The sequence below is a fragment of the Thunnus maccoyii genome, chromosome 2, assembly GCF_910596095.1.
Source record: "Thunnus maccoyii chromosome 2, fThuMac1.1, whole genome shotgun sequence".
Classification (NCBI taxonomy): Eukaryota; Metazoa; Chordata; class Actinopteri; order Scombriformes; family Scombridae; genus Thunnus; species Thunnus maccoyii.
The window spans coordinates 5,216,581-5,239,890 of NC_056534.1; the positions used below are offsets into that span (position 1 = coordinate 5,216,581).

The following is a 23,310-nucleotide window of genomic DNA, read 5'->3' on the forward strand; positions in this document are numbered from 1 at the left end:
TTGAATACAACAAAATCAAGAAATACTTAACTAAATAGAATTCCTGACTTAAAAATCATGAAAATGTTTTAATTAGAAAATAAAAGAAGGGATGTTTCCTTTATTGTTTTACCTTATACACAGACACAAGAGAAGCAGAGGAATCAGCATCAGGACCACCAGAATCACCACGATGATATTAATTGTAATTACTGATTTCCCTAAAAATTGAGACCGACAGTAATAAGATATGGCTTATCAATAACTGTAGTATACAGGTATGTGTGTGTGTGTGTGTGTGTGTATGTGTGTGTGTGTGTGTGTGTGTGTGTGTGTGTGTGTGTGTGTGTGTGTGTGAAGGTCAATGAACATAACTTACCTGCCACAACAGTCAGATATAAGGTGGAGTTATGACGTCCTCTTCTGTTCTGGGCTTCACAGTAATAATTCCCACTGTGTTCAGGTCTGACATCAGTGATGGTGAAGATCTGTCCTGATGCATTTGGTGAGTCTTCATTCTCCTTGTACCAGGTATAATTAGCTGCTGGGTTAGCATCACTGCTACAGGTCAGAGTCACTGAACTGCCCTCCACTATCTCACCAGTGGGAATCATTGACACAGAGGGAAGCTTTGGATCATCTGGAGGACAATATGTATAGAGATGGATCTTTTTATTATATTTTATGAATGATGTTGGTGGAATAATGAAAAAAATGGTGTTGTCTATGTGTAGATGCTTTTAATGTGATCATAGCATCTTTCAAATAACTCTGGTGGCACACGTTTTTGTTGAAATTGTTGACAAATTGATGTCTGCCACATTCTTTCGAACTACCAGCAGGAGGTGCAAAAGTCATATAACAAACCAACTTTATCATTATTATCCCAGAAGGAAAATGCTTTGCAGTGTGGGTTCAACATTTAACATACACAGTAAGAAAGAAAGAAAAAAGACACATGTTGCACATTGAGGCTTTTTAGAAAATGAAGTGGCTTTCATTCATTACCAACTGTAAATTATTAAGGTTTAACTATTGTTATTACTGATGCTCGCTCCATTGTTGCAAACAAACCACAGCTGTGGTGGGAGGTTCAACTCAACTAAGTCTTATCATTTCCAACAACTTGCAGCATAAACCAATTTAGAGCTAAAGTCAGTCCACTGTATGTTGAACCTGTAGCTTTCTAAACTATAATTTTCTTGCCATCGTAGTGTTAGTAAACCTGCCTGTTGTTGCTATTTATGGTCACATAACCAATTTTGTCTTTGCTTTCCTAGAAACCATACAGTAGTTGGTTGAATGTCCCCTTTAGGTCAAATCATCCTACTCTAAGCAACTTGTAAATCCACCCTTTGCCTAAAAGATGTGTTGATGTTTTGTACTTACACTGGACATCAATGAATAGAAATGAAGAGTTGATCTGCCCATATTGATTCTCAGACTTGCAGTAGTAGATCCCTCTGTCCTCAGAGCTGATGGAGGTGAAATGAAAACTTCCCCGTTGCCCCTGAAGCACTGTTTGGTTCTCCTTGTACCAGGTATAAGTAGCTGCTGGTTTAGCATCACTGCCACAGGTCAGAGTCACTGAACTGCCCTCAACTATTTCACCAGAGGGACTCACTGACACAGAGGGAAGCTTTGGAGCATCTGGAGATGTATTTACACAGAATATATTGGCGTGTATTACAACAGTAACACATATTGCAGGTAAATATTTAGTTCTAAGTAGTTAAATGGGGCAGCATGTCAAACTGGATGTCTGACAGTTACATTCCAAAACCCAAATGTTAACATTTAACAAAACAATTCATTGCAGGTTCTTCAGCATGAATGTCTGGAAAAGGGAAAGACTCAGATTACAATACCAAATTACTGGTAGTGGCAACTCAACCTTTTGAAGAGAAAGTAGGATTCACTGGATTTGACCTGCAATACTCCATTTTGAAATCAAGACACTTTGATGTATATTTATTGATTCTAAGTTAACTATTTAATTCATCAATATATATATTTCTGTGCATTACACAGAAACAAAAGAAGGTTCCACATTTCCTCATATGTGGCTTTAGGAGCTGCAGAAGAAACACTGTGGAAGGAAGTCCACTGGTTCGTTTTTCCACAAATCAGAGTTATTTTAATAGTTTAATGGACAGAAGCTGATTTTCTTTCTGTTATGAAATGAATAGAAAAACAATGGCTGCCTAGATGGTAATAAAACATATTCAAACAAAAAAGAAAGTATGCAGCATGATTTGGAAAGTGCTGTGCAACAATATGTAAGTTTTAGTCATTTTACTACAAATTATATATAAACCACCGGTATGAACCTTTAAATAAGCTGTTTCACTCACATTTCACATCAATAGAGATGTATTCAGATGTCCTCATTCCCAGCTGGTTCTCAGCTGTACAGTAATACTCTCCAGAGTCAGAGGACTGGATGGAGCTGAAGACAAACTGTGATTCTTTACTGAGAGGTTGAAGGTCTGGATTTACATTCTTCTTGTACCAGGTATAATTAGCTGCTGGGTTAGCATCACTGCTACAGGTCAGAGTCACTGAACTGCCCTCCAGTATCTCACCAGAGGGACTCACTGACACAGAGGGAAGCTTTGGACCATCTGGAGGACAATATGTATGGAGATGCATCTCATTAATATTTTTATGCATAATGTTGGAGGAATAATGAAGAAAACTACGTAGAAAACTGTGTTGTGTATGTGTAGATGCTTTTAAGGTGATCATAGCATCTTTCAAATAACTCTGGTGACACATGTTTTTGTCTAAATTGTTGACAAATTGATGTCTGCCACATTCTTTTGAACTACCAGCAGGAGGTGCAAAAGTCATATAACAAACCAACTTTATCATTATTATCCCAGAGGGAAAATGCTTTGTAGTGTGGGTTCAACATTTAACATACACAGTAAGAAAGAAATCAAAAATCCACATGTTGCACATTGAGGCTTTTTAGAAAACGGTGTGACTTTCATTCATTACCAACTGTAAGATATTAAGGTTTAACTATTGTTATTACTGATGCTCGCTCCATTGTTGCAAACAAACCACAGCTGTGGTGAGAGGTTCAACTCAACTATGTCTTATCATTTCCAACAATTTGCATTATAAACCAGTTTAGAGCTAAAGTCAGTCTACTGTATGTTGAACCTGTAGCCTTCTAAACTATAATTTTCTTGCCATCATAGTGTTAGTAAACCTGCCTGTTGTTGCTATTTATGGTCACATGACCAATCTTGTCTTTGCTTTCCCAGAAACAATACGGTAATTGGTTGAATGTCCCATTTGGCTCAAACCATCCTACTCTAAGCACCTTGAAAATCCACCCTTTGCTTAAAAGATGAGTCGATGTTTTGTACTTACACTGGACGTCAATGAATAGAAATGAAGAGTTGATCTGTCCATATTGATTCTCAGACTTGCAGTAGTAGATCCCTCTGTCCTCAGAGCTGATGGAGGTGAAATGAAAACTTCCTCGTTGCCCTTGAAGCACTGTTTGGTCCTCTTTGTACCAGGTATAATTAGCTGCTGGTTTAGCATTACTGCCACAGGTCAGAGTCACTGAAGTGCCCTCCACTATTTCACCAGAGGGACTCACTGACACAGAGGGAAGCTTTGGAGCATCTGGAGATGTATTTACACAGAACAAATTGGCGTGTATTACAACAGTAACATATATTGTAGGTAAATATTTAGTTCTAAATAGTTAAATGGGGCAGTATGTCAAACTGGATGTCTGACAGTTCCATTCTAAAACCCAAATGTTAACATTTAACAAAACTGAAATGAATAGAAAAAACAATGGCTGCCTGGATGGTAGTAAACAAAAAAGAAAAAATGCAGCATGGCTTGCAAAGTGCTGTACAATAATATTGCAGTTTTAGTCAATTTACTATAAATTATATATAAACCACCGGTATGAACCTTTAAATAAGCTGTTTCACTCACATTTCACATCAATAGAGATGTATTCAGATGTCCTCATTCCCAGCTGGTTCTCAGCTGTACAGTAATACTCTCCAGAGTCAGAGGACTGGATGGAGCTGAAGACAAGCTGTGGTTCTTTACTGACAGGTTGAAGGTCTGGATTTACATTCTTCTTGTACCAGGTGTGTTTAGCTGCTATGTTAGCATCACTGCTACAGTTCAGAGTCACTGAACTGCCCTCAGTGATTTCACCAGATGGACTCATTGACACAGAGGGAGGCATTGGAGCATCTGGAGGAGAAAACATAGTTATTCAACAGTTGAATAACTGACACAATGTAAGAAGCATATGTTAGACACAAAGTGAGGAGTGAAAGTTGATTCCCTTGTTGCTGCTCATATTAAAATCAACTATCTGTTACCTTGGATACATTTTGACATTGTGTTAGTGACATAGTTAGGTAAACTCACACACTGAAGGAGAGCTGTCCTCGTGTCCTTTCAAAGCACAGGAGACGTTGTCACCAGGATTAAACTGCCCTGAATAAAGAGAAGTTTCCTCCTTCATAACTTTCTGTCCGTTCTTGAACCAGACGTAAGAAATACGACCTGCTGGACTGCAGCTGCTGAGACATTTCAGCTTTGCCTCGGTATAAGACTGATGGACTGTTATTGTGATCACCTGCACCTGGAGAGCTGGATCTTTGAGGAAGGATCAAAAATGGCATTTGTTACCAGTAAAATACTCACATACAGTCAAAATAACCTCTATAGTTCTGGTGGGTAAAATAATTTAAGATCATCCAATCAAAAGTGTAAATGGGGGAAAGTACTCAATATAATCCAATAAATTTTATGTGAAACTCTTCAACAATAACTATTCACCACTTTCACTAGTCATCAGTTTGTTTTCATCAGTACCTGTGACAGTCAGAGTTGTTCCAGGTAAACTACTCCTCCATTCAAAGCTTTGTGTTTTGAATGTGAAGTGATACTGGGCTGAATCGCTGTCTCTCAGGTCAGAGATTCTCAGAGTGGAGCGTCCTCTCTCTGTTTCAAGGAACTGAACACGACCTGCATACTGGGAGTCTTCACTAAGGTCCTCAGGCTGTGAGTAATTCTGCCACTGATGACTACGTTCAGGACTGAACCAGAATGTTGATGTGATAGATTCATAACTGCTGTATGTGCAGGAAATGTCCACTGATGAGCCTCTGAAGGCACAGATGCTTCTTTCAGTATAAGTCACTCTGTGGCAGGACTCAGGAAAGATACCTGAAAGATAAAAATTAGTTCAAAACAGTACTATGATTAAAGTACTATTGTACCTATTGTTTTAGTAATAATCCTATACAAGGCTCAACAGGAAATCTTGTTTTTCACATGCATAATGTTGGTTCACCCAAAAAAACCCAATTTTCTCTCTTATTTGTGGTGTCTATACATGAAGATATATGTGGATTCATTTTTCAGTTTTTCTCTATTTTATTCCGGTCTGTTCAGTTCCAGTTGTGTTTTGCCAGCTATAGTGTCTGGAATAAAGAGTTTTCTCGAGTACCTGCTGCCTCCAGCGTTCTGCATTTGGGTCCACCTTCTGCTCCTTTCATGACAACATGTCTAAAATCTCATGGGACTGTGGTTTGGTTTTGATCCACGTCTATGCAGTGTTTGTATGACATGCTGCCCCACATTCAATTCAATTTTATTTATATAGCACCAAATCACAGCAAAAGTTATTTCGGGGCACTTTCTACATAGAGCAGTTCAAGACTGTACTCTGTTAATTTACAGAGACCCAACAATTCCCCCATGAGCAAGCACTTGACGACAACGGCAAGGAAAAACTCCCCTTTAACAGGAAGAAACCTCAAGTAGAACCGGGCTCTAGGTGGGTACACAAACATGTACATACAAGCTATAGTACAAGAGGTTAAAGGCTCCACTAGACGTGGTTGAACAGAGACTGTGTTGTAAACTCACACACTGAAGGAGCGGGATGATGCTCAAATCCTTTTAATGCACAGGAATAGCTGTCTTCAGGAGAAAAGTACTTTTTATAAGTAGACGATGTTGCATTCTGAATTTCCTGTCCATTCGTGTACCAGATGTAGGAAGAACCATCGAGTAGATGACAACTGCTGTGACACGTCAGTTCTCTCCAGGTAGGATAGAATACTGATCCGCTCACCTGCACCTGGAAATCTGTATATGTGAAGAAAGAGTAGAAATGTTATTTATGCTCATACACACACAAACATTGACATTTCCAAGATATTAACCATTTGAAATTCACTTAAGTCTTCCAATGAAATTGTTACCTGTGACAGTCAAAGTGACTCCAGGTGAACCAGTAAATCTCCCTCCTGGTTGGTTTGTTATGAACCTGAACTTGTACTCAGCTGAGTCGCTCTCTCTCAGGTCTGTGATTCTCAGAGTGCAGTCGTTCTTATCACAGTGATACTGCACACGATCTGCATACTCTGAGTCTGTTCCCAGATCCACAGGTTCATTATTACTCAATTTAGTGAACCAGAATGTTCCCTCAACTTCAGTATTATTGTCATTTATTCTGGATGGGTATCTGTAGGTGCAGTTTATGTCCACTGTTGATCCTTTTAAGGTACATATCTGAGTAGAAGTGTAAATCACTCTCCAGTCATTCTGACCCTGTACCACTGTAACACAGAGCACATCAGAAACCACAATCAGATTCATAACAAGTTAAGAATCAATTAATAAGACAAAGTGGATCATGGCACCAATATGATTTTATGTGTAGTCATTGTTATTCAAAGCTCCTCATCTTGCATCAATCTAACCAGAACTGAACTGGAATACAGTAATTTATCAGTTTATCATATTCTATCATTTGTTACTGCTGAGTGTTTCAGCTTTAGTCCATTCATTCTGCAAGTTTTTACTTTTGTTCCCCTTGTTTGTTGTAGTTTTTAAAAAGTTAAAGCTGAATACCTGAAATGTGTCTCTTATGTGTTATCAAACAAGTCCTTCAAACATGAAATGAGTAAAAAGACATTTAACTAACTTTTTTGAGTGGATCAGCAGATCAGTGGTACATCAATGTTGTTTTCACTTCATTAAAACTCAGCACTTGGCGACAACAGCAAGGAAAAACTCCCCTTTAACGGGAAGAAAACTCAAGTAGAACCGGCTTTCATTATGTTATTTCTAAATTATGCCTGGGTGAACACAGGTATAGAAAAGTCTAAAAGTCCTAAGATATTTATACATACTTTGAATTCATGGTACAAAGAAACAGTTTTAGATGCTGTTCACAGTTAATCTCTCTGTGCACTGAGACAGAACATCGTACAGTCTGAAGGTGCAGTGAAGGAACAAGAATGTATTGAACCTGTGAACATTAATGCAGTTTTACTGAACAGGATGAGAAGAAGGAAATGAAACATTAGAGAGTCTGTGCTTTTCTAGGTTAGTTTCATCTCTGTTAGTTCTTTGGTTAAGTTGCAGCTGAGGTAAGTGTGAAAACCAGAGAGAAATGCAGAACATGAAGTGAGGGAAACTATTGAAAGCAGCTAAAATAAAATAGCTGACAATAAGTTTTCACAGGGAGGGGCAACTGTTATAACTGTAACAGCTAAAACAGTTGTTCAGCTCTGCAGTACAGAGTGCAAAAATTACCAAATAGATTTAAAACATCATGTTGAGATGAAATTCTCAGTGCATTGCTGTACCATCATAGAACTATGTATATATGCATATGCATGTATCAAAATATATGATTCTTACAATCCATGGAGGGAGGGTGGACAAACCTTATTAGCTAGACACCCCCACCCCCACCACCCATGACACAGACACAGCTGAACATCTTAATATCATATCATTAAAGTGTTCAGCAGTAAATATTGATGTTATTATTTTTACCATTTTGCCTTCATTCAACAGCTATAGTTTACACAGAAATAAACAGAAGTGAATGTTTGGTGTTGTAGAGTTTAAAAGTTATTCATCATACTGCATCACACATACATCAAACCTAGAAAAGTGCTGATCTGGGATATTTTATATTTACTTTCTTAAAATGACTTCATGCTGCTATGAATAAGTGAGCTAAATGTCCTACAATGTAAATGTAGATATACAGTACCTGACACAGAGAGAAGGAAGACAACAAATCCACTCGCTGCTGCTGTTAAACTCATAGCTGCTCCTCTCATCTCTCTGTGAGGCTTCAGAGACAATAAAATACATCAAATAATGTAAACAACATGTAATAGTCATATCGGTAAACTATTCTACTTACAACAGAGAAGGACGTCTGTTAAGGTGCTCGTCCTCTGTGATCTGTGAGCAGAAGTCAGATATCAGGATGTTAAATAACTTGATTAACTTCCTCTTTCTTAGTATTATGAATATGCATGAGGAGCCAAATGACAGTGAACACATAAGATAAATACAAGTTTTACTATTTTCTAAAGACTTAATATAATCTATGTTAGAGAGAATAATAGACCAGTGTTCTGACCTGTTAGTAATTTAAACAGAAAAAAGAAATAATGAGACATTGTCATTATCTTACTCTTATTAAGTGTGGACACAGTTCAGTGTCTAAAGAAAAAAAAGATGACAGGTGATGGATGTGTGACATTTGGTTTGATGCATCTCTTCACACTTCTAGTGCATGTTAAGACACTGAATACACCACCATGAGTTCAAAGAGATGTACTGCATCAGTATGGGATGTAAGAGGTCACATGCTGAGCACAATGTTTATTGTAAGTATTAAGAAACAAGTAAAAAGCAAAGTACATCAAAACATGATACAGAAATGTATGTGTAAATCAGATGACAAAATGTTTTACATCTGCAGTTGGAAACTCACTCATTCACCATCATTCTGACTGTAACACAGAGCACATCATCAGTGATGAAGCCTGAATCTGCAACACTGAATCTTCACCACTAGAGGACAGTGAAACATCAGAGATACTGAATCACAACCCTGAAACAACATTTTACCATCAATCACTGATTGTTTACACACATTTAAATGTACTTTTAGTACTTTTCACTTTTTATGATTGAGTTGCATCTTAATCTGTTTACTCTTGCAATTGAATTCATTAAACATTACAGTTAGAGGTTCAGTTTCAGAAGTGTTTATTTGTTCACATTGGTGACTTTGTTGTTCAGTAGTTGAACAAACACTCACAGTTGAGGTGTCTAAGTATGAAAATGATTCAGTGATCTACAGTTGTCACTAACAAATATGGACTGTTAGACTGAAAAGGCTTCATACTTAGTAAACTGCCACACATTCTGCTTCCCTGAGTGACCCCAAAGAGTTTAAATGGACTGAAAAGGAGATAAACAGCTCACATGACAATTAAGGTCTTCTTCAATACAAACTGTGTCTGTGCATCTTCATTTTAGCAACATCCCAGATCATCATTTTCTTGCTGTAATCATTCATCCTGTTCATATTAACCATAAAGATTCCTTCATAATGCACTCACAATGTAAGTGATGAGGGACAAAATCCACAGTCCTCCTTCTGTGAAAAAATGTATTTATAAGTTTATTTGAAGCCATTATGAAGCTTCAGCCATCCAAACTAGTCATATTGAGTCAATATCTTTTGTTATTGTGTTTTAGTGTAAAATTTCCTCTTTTTCTTACGATCCCTCCACTGCAGCTGAACAGGGAAACACTGTCCATCTAGACACAAAGATGACATTTCTCACTAAAAAAAAACTGTAAGTGTAGAATATATCCACTTTTTTTGGACTAACTCAGATGTCTGAAGCCTCATATTATCTTCAGATAAACTTTTAAATATATTTTTTGTCAAAACGAGGACTGTGGATTTTGTCCCCCATCACTTACATTGTAAGAGCATTAGGACAAGATCTTCTAATGGTCAGTATGAACGGGAAGAATGATTACAGCGAGCAACACCTGTTTCACTGTTCATATGGGCACCTGACTGCTGTTTTAAGACAGACTTGAAAAAATGTGAAGTTGTCCTATAAAGCTGAAACTTTCTGCATACTGTCGCCCTCTGCAGCAGTGAAAGAGAACTGAAATTAAGTTTCTAATTACATTTTTTGTGGAAACTGGCTGTTTATTCAGCCACAGCGATACCTGGATAATGTGACATTCAGCAAAGTGTGATAGAACCGAGATTATGTTTGAATTTTTTAGCAACATCCCAAATCATCATTTTCTTGCTGTAATCATTCATCCTGTTCATATCAACCGTAAAGATCCCTTCATAATGCACGTTCACTGTAACTGATAGAGGATAAAATCCAGTCCTCTTTCTGTGAAAAAATGTATTTAAAAGTTTATTTGAAGCCATTATGAAGCTTCAGCCATCCAAACTAGTCATATTGAGTCAATATCTTTGTTATTGTGTTTTAGTGCCAAGTTTCCTCTTTTTCTTACAATACCTCCACTGCAGCTGAACAGGAAAACATTGTCCATTGAGACACAAAGATGACATTTCTCACTAAAAAGGCTGTAATTGTTGAATATATCCACTTTTTTTGGACTGACTCAGATGTTTGAAGCCTCATATTATCTTCATATAAACTTTTAAATATTTTTTGGTCAAAATGAAGACTGGATTTTGTCCCCCATCACTTACATTGTAAGAGCATTAGGACGAGATCTTCTAATGGTCAGTATGAACAGGAATAATGATTACAGTGAGCAACACCTGTTTCAATGTTCATATAGGCATCTGACTGTTGTTTTAAGACAGACTTGAAAAAATGTGAACCTGCCCTTTAAAGCTGAAACTTTGTTCACACTGTCACCCTCTGCAGCAGTGAAAGGGAACTGAAATTAAGTTTCAAATTACAGTTTTTGTGGAAACTGGCTGTTTATTCAGCCACAGCGATACCTGGATAATGTGACATTCAGCAAAATGTAATCGAACCGAGATTATGTTTGAATTTGATGTGTGAAAATATACAGTATACTGCACATGGTGTGAATGTGATGCTTCTAGTTTGATGCCTCTGTTCTGAACAGACTTAATGAGCTTTGTGAACCAGGACAGGTGCAAACCAGGAAGCCAATCAGGATTCTTCAAAAGTGATTTATTATGTATACAATTAAAATAACATTTAACATAACAGCTCTAATCCTAAATATCAGTAATATGGGAAAGGATAAAGGTGTAAAGTACAATAATATAGCCTGCATTACCTCAGACAGAACACTCAATATACATAAACACAGTTATGAGTCACACACACCTGCTGCTACTGAAAACTGAACATGAAAACGTCCACATCATCCTCTACAGCCTCTCTCTCCACTGTCATATTTCACTGTTGTACTACTTTCTGCATCCATCAGGTGAGTCCAGCCTCTGGTTCTACTGCATCACAACAAAATCACATGAAATTTAGATGAGTTACTTCTCATAACTGTAACTATGAATCTGATGTCTGCCTGTTTTTTCCCGTTTCAGGAGGCTCCAACCTGACTGGACTTTACTCCACGTCTTCATGCTCCTCTGTGTCTTCCATCTGCAACAGCGACGACCCGCAAGTCTGAGACGTTCTCACACACAAGAGGAGAGTCCAGCTGATGGATAGAGATGACAATATAAGACTCAATGAGCCTCATTCATGCAATTTGCATACTGTTAGAAATTTCAAAATATTTTTAATAATAATGCTTCAGACTGTTGGGCCTCATTCCTCAGTCCCAACAGATTGGTGCCCCGTGTGAGGCTCCCCTGATATCAGCCTTTTTTTTTACAATAATTATTAATCAATAATTGTTGAATTATTGATATATTTAAAATTATTGCTTTAGACTCAATGTTAAGCTGACCTTTAAGGCCTGAAACATTTACATTTACATTTAAATTCACTTTACAGCTTCATGTTAATAATAAAATGTGTTCTCGTGCATTTATAAGCCAAATCATCATAACTGTATTTTAGGGTAAGTTCTGTCAATAAGGTCTCTCTCTCACCTCTATAGTCTCTACAGGTTCATTCAGTTCAGTGGTGGAGCTCAGAGTTTTCTTCTTCCTGGATTGAATACAACAAAATCAAGAAATACTTAACTAAATAGAATTCCTGACTTAAAAATCATGAAAATGTTTTAATTAGAAAATAAAAGAAGGGATGTTTCCTTTATTGTTTTACCTTATACACAGACTCAAGAGAAGCAGAGGAATCAGCATCAGGACCACCAGAATCACCACGATGATATTAATTGTAATTACTGATTTCCCTAAAAATTGAGACTGACAGTAATAAGATATGGCTTATCAATAAATGTAGTATACAGGTATGTGTGTGTGTGTGTGTGTGTGTGTGTGTGTGTGTGTGTGTGTGTGTGTGTGTGTGTGTGTGTGAAGGTCAATGAACATAACTTACCTGCTACAACAGTCAGATTTAAGGTGGAGTTATGACGTCCTCTTCTGTTCTGGGCTTCACAGTAATAATTCCCACTGTGTTCAGGTCTGACATCATGGATGGTGAAGATCTGTCCTGATGCTTTTGGTGAGTCTTCATTCTCCTTGTACCAGGTGTATTTAGCTACTGGGTTAGCATCACTGCTACAGGTCAGAGTCACTGAACTGCCCTCCACTATCTCACCAGTGGGAATCACTGACACAGAGGGAAGCTTTGGAGCATCTGGAGGACAATATGTATAGAGATGGATCTTTTTATTATATTTTATGAATATTGTTGGAGGAATAATGAAGAAAACTGTGTTGTCTATGTGTAGATGCTTTTAATGTGATCATAGCATCTTTCAAATAACTCTGGTGGCACACGTTTTTGTTGAAATTGTTGACAAATTGATGTCTGCCACATTCTTTTGAACTACCAGCAGGAGGTGCCAAACCCATGTATAACAAACCAACTTTATCACTATTATCCCAGAAGGAAAATGCTTTGCAGTGTGGGTTCAACATTTAGCATACACAGTAAGAAAGAAAGAAAAAAGACACATGTTGCACATTGAGGCTTTTTAGAAAATGGTGTGACTTTCATTCATTATCCTCTGTAAAATATAAATTTTAACTATTGTTAACTGATGCTTGCTCCATTGTTGCAAACAAACCACAGCTGTGGTGAGAGGTTCAACTCAACTATGTCTTATCATTTCCAACAACTTGCATCACAAACCAATTTAGAGCTAAAGTCAGTCTACTGTATGTTGAACCTGTAGCCTTCTAAACTATAATTTTCTTGCCATCGTAGTGTTAGTAAACCTGCCTGTTGTTGCTATTTATGGTCACATGACCAATTTTGTCTTTGCTTTCTCAGAAACAATACAGTAATTGGTTGAATGTCCCATTTGGCTCAAATCATCCTACTCTAAGCAACTTGTAAATCCGCCCTTTACCTAAAAGATGTGTCGATGTTTTGTACTTACACTGGACATTAATGAATAGAAATGAAGAGCTGATCTGTCCATATTGATTCTCAGATGTGCAGTAGTAGTCCCCTCTGTCCTCAGAGCTGATGGAGGTGAAATGAGAACGTCCTCCTTGCCCTTGAAGCACTGTTTGGTCCTCATCGTACCAGGTATAATTAGCTGGTGGGTTAGCATCACTGCTACAGGTCAGATTCACTGAACTGCCCTCCACTATCTCACCACAGGGACTCACTGACACAGAGGGAAGCTTTGGAGCATCTGGAGATGTATTTACACAGAACAAATTGGGGTGTATTACAACAGTAACACATATTGTAGGTAAATATTTAGTTGTTAGTAGTTAAATGGGGCAGCATGTCAAACTGGATGTCTGACAGTTACATTCCAAAACCCAAATGTTAACATTTAACAAAACAATTCATTACAGGTTCTTCAGCATAAATGTTTGGAAAAGGGAAAGACTCAGATTTCAATCCCAAATTACTGGTAGAAGCCAATGAACCTTTTGAAGAGAAAGTAGGATTCACTGGATTTGACCTGCAATACTCCATTTTGAAATCAAGACACTTTGATGTATATTTATGGATTCTACAGTTAACTATTCAATTCATCAGTATATATATTACGATGCATTACACGGAAACAAATGAAGTTTCCACATTTCCTCGTATGTGGCTTCATGAGCTGCAGAAGAAATGCTGTGGAAGGAAGTCCACTGGTTTGTTTTTCCACAAATCAGTTTTTTTAATAGTTTAATGGACAGAGGCTGATTTTTTTCTGTAATGAAATGAATAGAAAAAGAATGGCTGCCTGGGTGGTAATAAAACATATTCAAACAAAAAAGAAAGTATGCAGCATGATTTGGAAAGTGCTGTGCAACAATATGTAAGTTTTAGTCATTTTACTACAAATTATATATAAACCACTTGTATGATCCTTTAAGTAAGCGGTTTCACTCACATTTCACATCAATAAAGATGTATTCAGATGTCCTCTTCCCCAGCTGGTTCTCAGCTGTACAGTAATACTCTCCAGAGTCAGAGGACTGGATGGAGCTGAAGACAAGCTGTAGTTCTTTACTGAGAGATTGAAGGTCTGGATTTACATTCTTCTTGTACCAGGTGTAATTAGATGCTGGGTTAGCATCACTGCTACAGGTCAGATTCACTGAACTGCCCTCCAGTATCTCACCAGAGGGACTCACTGACACAGAGGGAAGCTTTGGACCATCTGGAGGACAATATGTATGGAGATGGATCTCATTAATATTATTATGCATAATGTTGGAGGAATAATGAAGAAAACTACGTAGAAAACTGTGTTGTGTATGTGAAGATGCTTTTAATGTGATCATAGCATCTTTCAAATAACTCTGGTGACACACGTTTTTGTTGAAATTGTTGACAAATTGATGTCTGCCACATTCTTTTGAACTACCAGCAGGAGGTGCAAAAGTCATATAACAAACCAACTTTATCATTATTATCCCAGATGGAAAATGCTTTGCAGTGTGGGTTCAACATTTAACATACACAGTAAGAAAGAAAGAAAAAATCCACATGTTGCACATTGAGGCTTTTTAGAAAATGAAGTGGCTTTCATTCATTACCCTCTGTAAAATATTAAGGTTTAACTATTGTTATTACTGATGCTCGCTCCATTGTTGCAAACAAACCACAGCTGTGGTGAGAGGTTCAACTCAACTATGTCTTATCATTTCCAACAACTTGCATCACAAATCAATTTACAGCTAAAGTCAGTCTACTGTATGTTGAACCTGTAGCTTTCTAAACTATAATTTTCTTGCCATCGTAGTGTTAGTAAACCTGCCTGTTGTTGCTATTTATGGTCACATGACCAATCTTGTCTTTGCTTTCCTAGAAACCATACAGTAGTTGGTTGAATGTCCCCTTTAGCTCAAATCATCCTACTCCTAGCAACTTGTAAATCCACCCTTTGCTTAAAAGATGTGTCGATGTTTTGTACTTACACTGGACATCAATAAATAGAAATGAAGAGTTGATCTGCCCATATTGATTCTCAGACTTGCAGTAGTAGATCCCTCTGTCCTCAGAGCTGATGGAGGTGAAATGAAAACTTCCTTGTTGCCCCTGAAGCACTGTTTGGTTCTCCTTGTACCAGGTATAATTAGTTGGTGGGTTAGCATCACTGCTACAGGTCAGATTCACTGAACTGCCTTCCACTATCTCACCGGAGGGACTCACTGACACAGAGGGAAGCTTTGGAGCATCTGGAGATGTATTTACACAGAACAAATTGGGGTGTATTACAACAGTAACACATATTGTAGGTAAATATTTAGTTGTAAGTAGTTAAATGGCGCAGCATGTCAAACTGGATGTCTGACAGTTACATTCCAAAACCCAAATGTTTACATTTAACAAAACAATTCATTACAGGTTCTTCAGCATGAATGTCTGGAAAAGGGAAAGACTCAGATTACAATACCAAATTACTGGTAGAAGCAACTCAACCTTTTGAAGAGAAAGTAGGATTCACTGGATTTAACCTGCAATACTTCATTGAAATCAAAACACTTTGTTGGATATTTATGGATTCTCCTGTTAAGTATTTAATTCTCCAATATATATGCTACTGTGCATTACACAGAAACAAATGAAGTCTCTACATTTCCTCGTATGTGGCTTCATGAGCTGCAGAAGAAATGCTGTGGAAGCAGGTCCACTGATTCATTTTTCCACAAATCAGAGTTATTTTAATAGTGTAATGGACAGAAGCTGATTTTCTTTCTGCCATGAAATGAATAGAACAACAATGGCTGCCTAGATGGTAATAAAACATATTAAAACAAAAAAGAAAAAAATGCAGCATGGCTTGCAAAGTGCTGTGCAATAATATTGCAGTTTTAGTCAATTTACTACAAATTATATATAAACCACTGGTATAATCCTTTAAATATGCTGTTTCACTCACATTTCACATCAATAACAATGTATTCAGATGTCCTCTTCCCCAGCTGGTTCTCAGCTGTACAGTAATACTTTCCAGAGTCAGAGGACTGGATGGAGCTGAAGACAAGCTGTGGTTCTTTACTGACAGGTTGAAGGTCTGGATTTACGTTCTTCTTGTACCAGGTGTGTTTAGCTGCTATGTTAGCATCACTGCTACAGTTCAGAGTCACTGAACTGCCCTCAATGATTTCACCAGAGGGACTCACTGACACAGAGGGAGGCATTGGAGCATCTGGAGGAGAAAACATAGTTATTCAACAGTTGAATAACTGACACAATGTAAGAAGCAAATGTTAGACACAAAGTGAGGAGTGAAAGTTGATTCCCTTGTTGCTGCTCATATTAAAATCAACTGTCGGTTACATTTTGACATTGTGTTCATGACATATTTAGGTAAACTCACACACTGAAGGAGAGCTGTAATCCTCATGTCCTTTCAAAGAACAAGAGACGTTGTCACCAGGATTAAACTGCCCTGAATAAAGAGAAGTTTCCTCCTTCATAACTTTCTGTCCGTTCTTGAACCAGACGTAAGAAATACGACCTGCTGGACTGCAGCTGCTGAGACATTTCAGCTTTGCCTCGGTATAAGACTGATGGACTGTTATTGTGATCACCTGCACCTGGAGAGCTGGATCTTTGAGGAAGGATCAAAAATGGCATTTGTTACCAGTAAAATACTCACATACAGTCAAAATAACCTCTATAGTTCTGGTGGGTAAAATAATTTAAGATCATCCAATCAAAAGTGTAAATGGGGGAAAGTACTCAATATAATCCAATAAATTTTATGTGAAACTCTTCAACAATAACTATTCACCACTGTCACTAGTCATCAGTTTGTTTTCATCAGTACCTGTGACAGTCAGAGTTGTTCCAGGTAAACTACTCCTCCATTCAAAGCTTTGTGTTTTGAATGTGAAGTGATACTGGGCTGAATCGCTCTCTCTCAGGTCAGAGATTCTCAGAGTGGAGCGTCCTCCCTCTGTTTCAAGGAACTGAACACGACCTGCATACTGGGAGTCTTCACTAAGGTCCTCAGGCTGTGAGTAATTCTGCCACTGATGACTACGTTCAGGACTGAACCAGAATGTTGATGTGATAGATTCATAACTGCTGTATGTGCAGGAAATGTCCACTGATGAGCCTCTGAAGGCACAGATGCTTCTTTCAGTATAAGTCACTCTGTGGCAGGACTCGGGAAAGATACCTGAAAGATAAAAATTAGTTCAAAACAGTACTATGATTAAAGTACTATTGTACCTATTGTTTTAGTAATAATCCTATACAAGGCTCAACAGGAAATCTTGTTTTTCACATGCATAATGTTGGTTCACCCAAAAAAAACCAATTTTCTCTCTTATTTGTGGTGTCTATACATGAAGATATATGTGGATTCATTTTTCAGTTTTTCTCTGTTTTATTCCGGTCTGTTCAGTTTCAGTTGTGTTTTGCCAGCTATAGTGTTTGGAATAAAGAGTTTTCTCGAGTAACTGCTGCCTCCAGCATTCTGCATTTGGGTCCACCTTCTGCTATTTTCATGACAACAACATGTCTAAAATCTCATGGGGCTGTAGTTTGGTTTTGATCCACGTCTATGCAATGTTTGTATGACATGCTGCCCCACATTCAATTCAATTTTATTTATATAGCACCAAATCACAGCAAAAGTTATCTCGGGGCACTTTCCACATAGAGCAGGTCAAGACCATACTCTGTTAATTTACAGAGACCCAACAATTCCCCCATGAGCAAGCACTTGGCGACAACGGCAAGGAAAAACTCCTCTTTAATGGGAAGAAACCTCAAGTAGAACCGGGCTCTAGGTGGGTACACAAACATGTACATACAAGTTATAGTACAAGAGGTTAAAGGCTCCACTAGACGTGGTTGAACAGAGACTGTGTTGTAAACTCACACACTGAAGGAGCGGGATGATGCTCAAATCCTTTTAATGCACAGGAATAGCTGTCTTCAGGAGAAAAGTACTTTTTATAAGTAGAAGATGTTGCATTCTGAATTTCCTGTCCATTCGTGTACCAGATGTAGGAAGAACCATCAAGTAGATGACAACTGCTGTGACACGTCAGCTCTCTCCAGGTAGGATAGAATACTGATCCGCTCACCTGCACCTGGAAATCTGTATATGTGAAGAAAGAACAGAAATATTATTTATGCTCATACACACACAAACATTGACAATTCCAAGATATTAATCATTTGAAATTCACATAAGTCTTCAGATGAAAATGTTACCTGTGACAGTCAAAGTGACTCCAGGTGAACCAGTAAATCTCCCTCCCGGTTGGTTTGTTATGAACCTGAACTTGTACTCAGCTGAGTCGCTCTCTCTCAGGTCTGTGATTCTCAGAGTGCAGTTGTTCTTATCACAGTGATACTGCACACGACCTGCATACTCTGAGTCTGTTCCCAGATCCACAGGTTCATTATTACTCAATTTAGTGAACCAGAATGTTCCCTCAACTTCAGTATCATGGTCATTTATTCTGGATGGGTATCTGTAGGTGCAGTTTATGTCCACTGTTGATCCTTTTAAGACACAGATCTGAGTAGAAGTGTAAGTCACTCCCCAGTCATTCTGACCCTGTACCACTGTAACACAGAGCACATCAGAAACCACAATCAGATTCATAACAAGTTCAGTATCAGTGAATAATACAAAGTGGATCATGGTACCAATATGATTTTATCTGCAGTCATTGTCATTCAAAGCTCCTCATCGTGCATCAATCTAACTAGAACTGAACTGGAATACAGTATTTTATCAGTTTATCATATTTTATCATTTGTTACTGCTGAGTGTTTCAGCTTTAGTCCATGCATATTGAAAGTTTGTACTGTTGTTCTGCTTGTTTGTCATAGTTTTAAAAAAGTTAATGCTGAACACCTGAAATGTGTCTCTAATGTGTTATCAAACAAGTCCTTCAAACATGAAATGAGTAAAAAGACATTTAACTAATGTTTTTTGAGTTGAGCAGCAGATCAGTGGTACATGAATGTTGTTTTCATTTCATTAAACTCAGCACTTGGCGATAACAGCAAGGAAAAACTCCCCTTTAACGGGAAGAAACCTCAAGTAGAACCAGCTTTCATTATGTTATTTCTGAATTATGCCTGGGTGAACACAGGTATAGAAAAGTCTAAAAGTCCTAAGATATTTATACATACTTTGAATTGACAGTATAAAGAAACAGTTTTAGATGCAGTTTACAGTTAATCTCTCTGTGCACTGAGACAGAACATCGTACAGTCTGAAGGTGCAGTGAAGAAACAAGAATGTATTGAACATGTGAACATTAATGCAGTTTTACTGAACAGGATGAGAAGAAGGAAATGAAACATTAGAGAGTCTGTGGTTGTCTTGGTTAGTTTCCTCTCTGTTAGTTCTTTGGTCAAGTTGCAGCTGAGGTAAGTATGAAAACCACAAAGAAATGCAGAACATGAAGTGAGGGAAACTATTGAAAGCAGCTAAAATAAAATAGCTGACAATAAGTTTTCACAGGAAGGGGCAACTGTTATAACTGTAACAGCTAAAACAGTTGTCCAGTTCTGCAGTAGAGAGTGCAAAAATTACCAAGCAGATTTAAAAAATCATGATGAGATGAAATTCTCAGTGCATTGCTGTACCATCATAGAACTATGTATATATGCATATGCATGTATCAAAATATATGATTCTTACAATCCATGGAGGGAGGGTGGACAAACCTTATTAGCTAGACACCCCCACCCCCACCACCCATGATGCAGACACAGCTGAACATCTTAATATCATTTCATTAAAGTGTTCAGCAGTAAATATTGATGTTATTATTTTTTACCATTTTGCCTTCATTCAACAGCTATAGTTTACACAGAAATAAACAGAAGTGAATGTTTGGTGTTGTAGAGTTTAAAAGTCATTCATCATACTGTATCACACATACATCAAACCTAGAAAAGTGCTGATCTGGGATATTTTATATTTACTTTCTTAAAATGACTTCATGCTGCTCTGAATAAGTGAGCTAAATGTCCTACAATGTAAATGTAGATATACAGTACCTGACACAGAGAGAAGGAAGACAACAAATCCACTCGCTGCTGCTGTTAAAGTCATAGCTGCTCCTCTCATCTCTCTGTGAGGCTTCAGAGACAATAAAATACATCAAATAATGTACAAAACATGTAATAATCATATCAGTAAACTATTCTACTTACAACAGAGAAGGACGTTGTCTGTTAAGATGCTCGTCCTCTGTGATCTGTGAGCAGATGTCAGATATCAGGATGTTAAAAGACTTGTTTTACTTCCTCTTTGTTATTTTATGAATATGCATGAGGAGCCAAATGACAGTAAACACATAAGATAAATACAAGTTTTACTGTTTTCTAAAGACTTAATATAATCTATGTTAGAGAGAATAACAGAACAGTGTTCTGGCATATTAGTAATAGAGGAGAGAAATAGTGGGACGTTTTTATTTTTTACTTACTCTTTTTATGTTTGAGCACTGCCTGGAAATTATTGTATGAATATGTATAAATGTTTGTATGAACTTGTGAAAGGTTAGAATGCTTAGTGACAGTCATAGAAATCATGTTTGTGCATGAAAACAGTTTGTTCCTGTGTGAAAGAAAAACAAAGAACATCCACTTATTTTGAAACACATCCTGCCATGTCTGTTTGGGTTTAATCATGCATAGAGTTATCACAACAACTCCTACAGGTTGGTGTGATACAGATTAAGAAGTATTCACCTCACTCTTCAGGTCTCACTCCTCTACAGCAGCTCGTATGTCTGTATCGAGTGTGAGTGTGTCATGCTCTGAGCATTAAAGAAAGTGTAACAATACTATATTGAGATTTGTCTCTTTCCTCATTGAAGTCAAGTGCAAGAGGTAAAATGCAGCACAGTTCAGTGTCAGTGCAGTTATTTTTTACTTACTCTTATTAAGTGTGGGCACAGTTCAGTGTCTAAAGAAAAAACATGACACGTGACAGATGTGTGACATTTGGTTTGATGCATCTCTTCACACTTCTAGTGCATGTTAAGACACTGAATACGCCACCATGAGTTCAAAGAGATGTACTGCATCAGTATGGGATGTAAGAGGTCACATGCTGAGCACAATGTTTATTGTAAGTATTAAGAAACAAGTAAAAAGCAAAGTACATCAAAACATGATACAGAAATCTATGTGTAAATCAGATGACAAAATGTTTTACATCTGCAGTTGGAAACTCACTCATTCACCATCATTCTGACTGTAACACAGAGCACATCATCAGTGATGAAGCCTGAATCTGCAACACTGAAGCTTCACCACTAGAGGACAGTGAAACATCAGAGATACTGAATCACAACCCTGAAAAAACATTTTACCATCAATCACTGATTGTTTACACACATTTAAATGTACTTTTAGTACTTTTCACTTTTTATGATTGAGTTGCATCTTAATCTGTTTACGCTTGACATTAAATTCATTAAACATTACAGTTAGAGGTTCAGTTTCAGATATAAACAGCTCACATGACAATTAAGGTCTCCTTCAATACAAACTGTGTTTGTGCATCTTCATTTTAGCAACATCCTTAATCATAATAAAGGATTACACTGTGATAAATTTCATCCTAAAATAGAGAGAAAGTTAGAAATTAGTGAGCCTAAAATAAGAGATTTGATTTTTATTTGTCTTCATTGCTGGTAAATACATTCATATTCTGAAAAATAAACATAAACGATTTGTTTTTTGTTTTAAGCTGAAACTTTCTGCACGCTGTCGCCCTCTGCAGCCGTGAGAGGGAACTGGAATCATGTTTCCAACTACAGAGTTGTTGTGGAAGCTGTCTGTTTATTGTGAATCAGCCACTGCAATATCTGTATAATGTGACATTCAGCAAAGTGTGATAGAACTGAGATCATGTTTCATGTGTGCAAATATACAGTATACTGCACAAGAAGATAATCAGGATTAATTACAGCATTTTTACATTTAAAATAACATTTCAAATAACAGCTCTAACTTCGACATGATTCAGTTCAAGCTGCCATCAGCACATTCCTCTCAAACCTTCTGCTACATGCTGTTACTGACTGTCTGTGCTGCTCACTTCTACCTGCTGCTGCTGGTGAAAACTGAACATGAAAACGTCCACATCATCCTCTACAGCCTCTCTCTCCACTGTCATATTTCACTTTCTGCTTCCATCAGGTGAGTCCAGCCTCTGCTTCAACTGCATCACAACAAAATCACATGACATTTCGGTGAGTTACTTCTCATAACTGTAACTATGAAACTGATGTTGGCCTGTTTTTTTCCTTTCATGATGCTCCAACCTGACTGGACTTTACTCCATGTCTTCCTGCTCCTCTGTGTCTTCTGTTTGTGCTGCAGCGACGACCTGCAAGTCTGAGACGTTCTCATACACAGAAGAGTCCAACTGATGGAGAGAGATGACAATATAAGACTCAATGAACCTCATTCATGCAATTTACATAGAGTTAGACATTTTTAAAATATTTTTAATAATAATGCTTCAGACTAAATTCTGTGATGACCTTTAAGGCCTAAAACATTACTGACTTCTACTCAGCAAGTTGTTCTTTACATTTAAATTCACTTTATGATTTCATGTTGATAATAAAATGTGTTCTTGTGAATTTATAAGCTAAAAAAATCATAACCGTATTAAAGGGTAAGTTTTGTCAACAAGGTCTCTCTCTCAGATACCAATGATGGGTTTGTCTTATTAAAATAGTCTACGACAGGTTACCAAAATCAAATAGAACCTATTAACATTCCCTCTCAGAGAAAATTAACTTTTTTCTAACTATAACTGCTTCATCACATCTTTCAGCAAAGTTAAGTGGGCTGGTGGGTTTTTCTGTTTCCAATTTAATAAAGCTATGTGCTAACAATGTTACAAAACATACCAAGTTATAGTTTTAACACTGAAAAAATTAGATTAGATTAGATGCAGACACTT

The 23,310-nt window shown here is 37.5% G+C and overlaps 2 protein-coding genes and 2 long non-coding RNA genes across 4 annotated transcripts; all 4 read right to left on the bottom strand.

Moving 5' to 3' along the window:
* Positions 1-584: 584 nt before the first annotated feature.
* Positions 585-3,516, bottom strand: LOC121913213. Its single transcript, XR_006100240.1, has 3 exons — positions 3,364-3,516; positions 1,369-1,629; positions 585-619 (listed from the first exon to the last, which is right to left on the bottom strand). It is a non-coding gene; the product is annotated as an uncharacterized LOC121913213 (long non-coding RNA).
* Positions 3,517-3,940: 424 nt separating this feature from the next.
* On the bottom strand, positions 3,941-17,858 carry LOC121882142. Its single transcript, XM_042390180.1, has 5 exons — positions 17,843-17,858; positions 17,173-17,526; positions 16,720-16,953; positions 4,057-4,218; positions 3,941-4,002 (listed from the first exon to the last, which is right to left on the bottom strand). Exons 1-5 carry the CDS (start codon positions 17,856-17,858, stop codon positions 3,941-3,943), a joined length of 828 nt encoding a protein of 275 aa, XP_042246114.1.
* Positions 12,077-12,504, bottom strand: LOC121913207. Its single transcript, XR_006100239.1, has 2 exons — positions 12,312-12,504; positions 12,077-12,165 (listed from the first exon to the last, which is right to left on the bottom strand). It is a non-coding gene; the product is annotated as an uncharacterized LOC121913207 (long non-coding RNA).
* Positions 17,859-18,189: 331 nt separating the features above from the next.
* LOC121882234 lies at positions 18,190-22,355 on the bottom strand. Its single transcript, XM_042390313.1, has 4 exons — positions 22,348-22,355; positions 20,382-20,422; positions 18,573-18,929; positions 18,190-18,456 (listed from the first exon to the last, which is right to left on the bottom strand). Exons 1-4 carry the CDS (start codon positions 22,353-22,355, stop codon positions 18,197-18,199), a joined length of 666 nt encoding a protein of 221 aa, XP_042246247.1. The 3' UTR covers positions 18,190-18,196.
* Between the last annotated feature and the right edge of the window lie 955 nt (positions 22,356-23,310).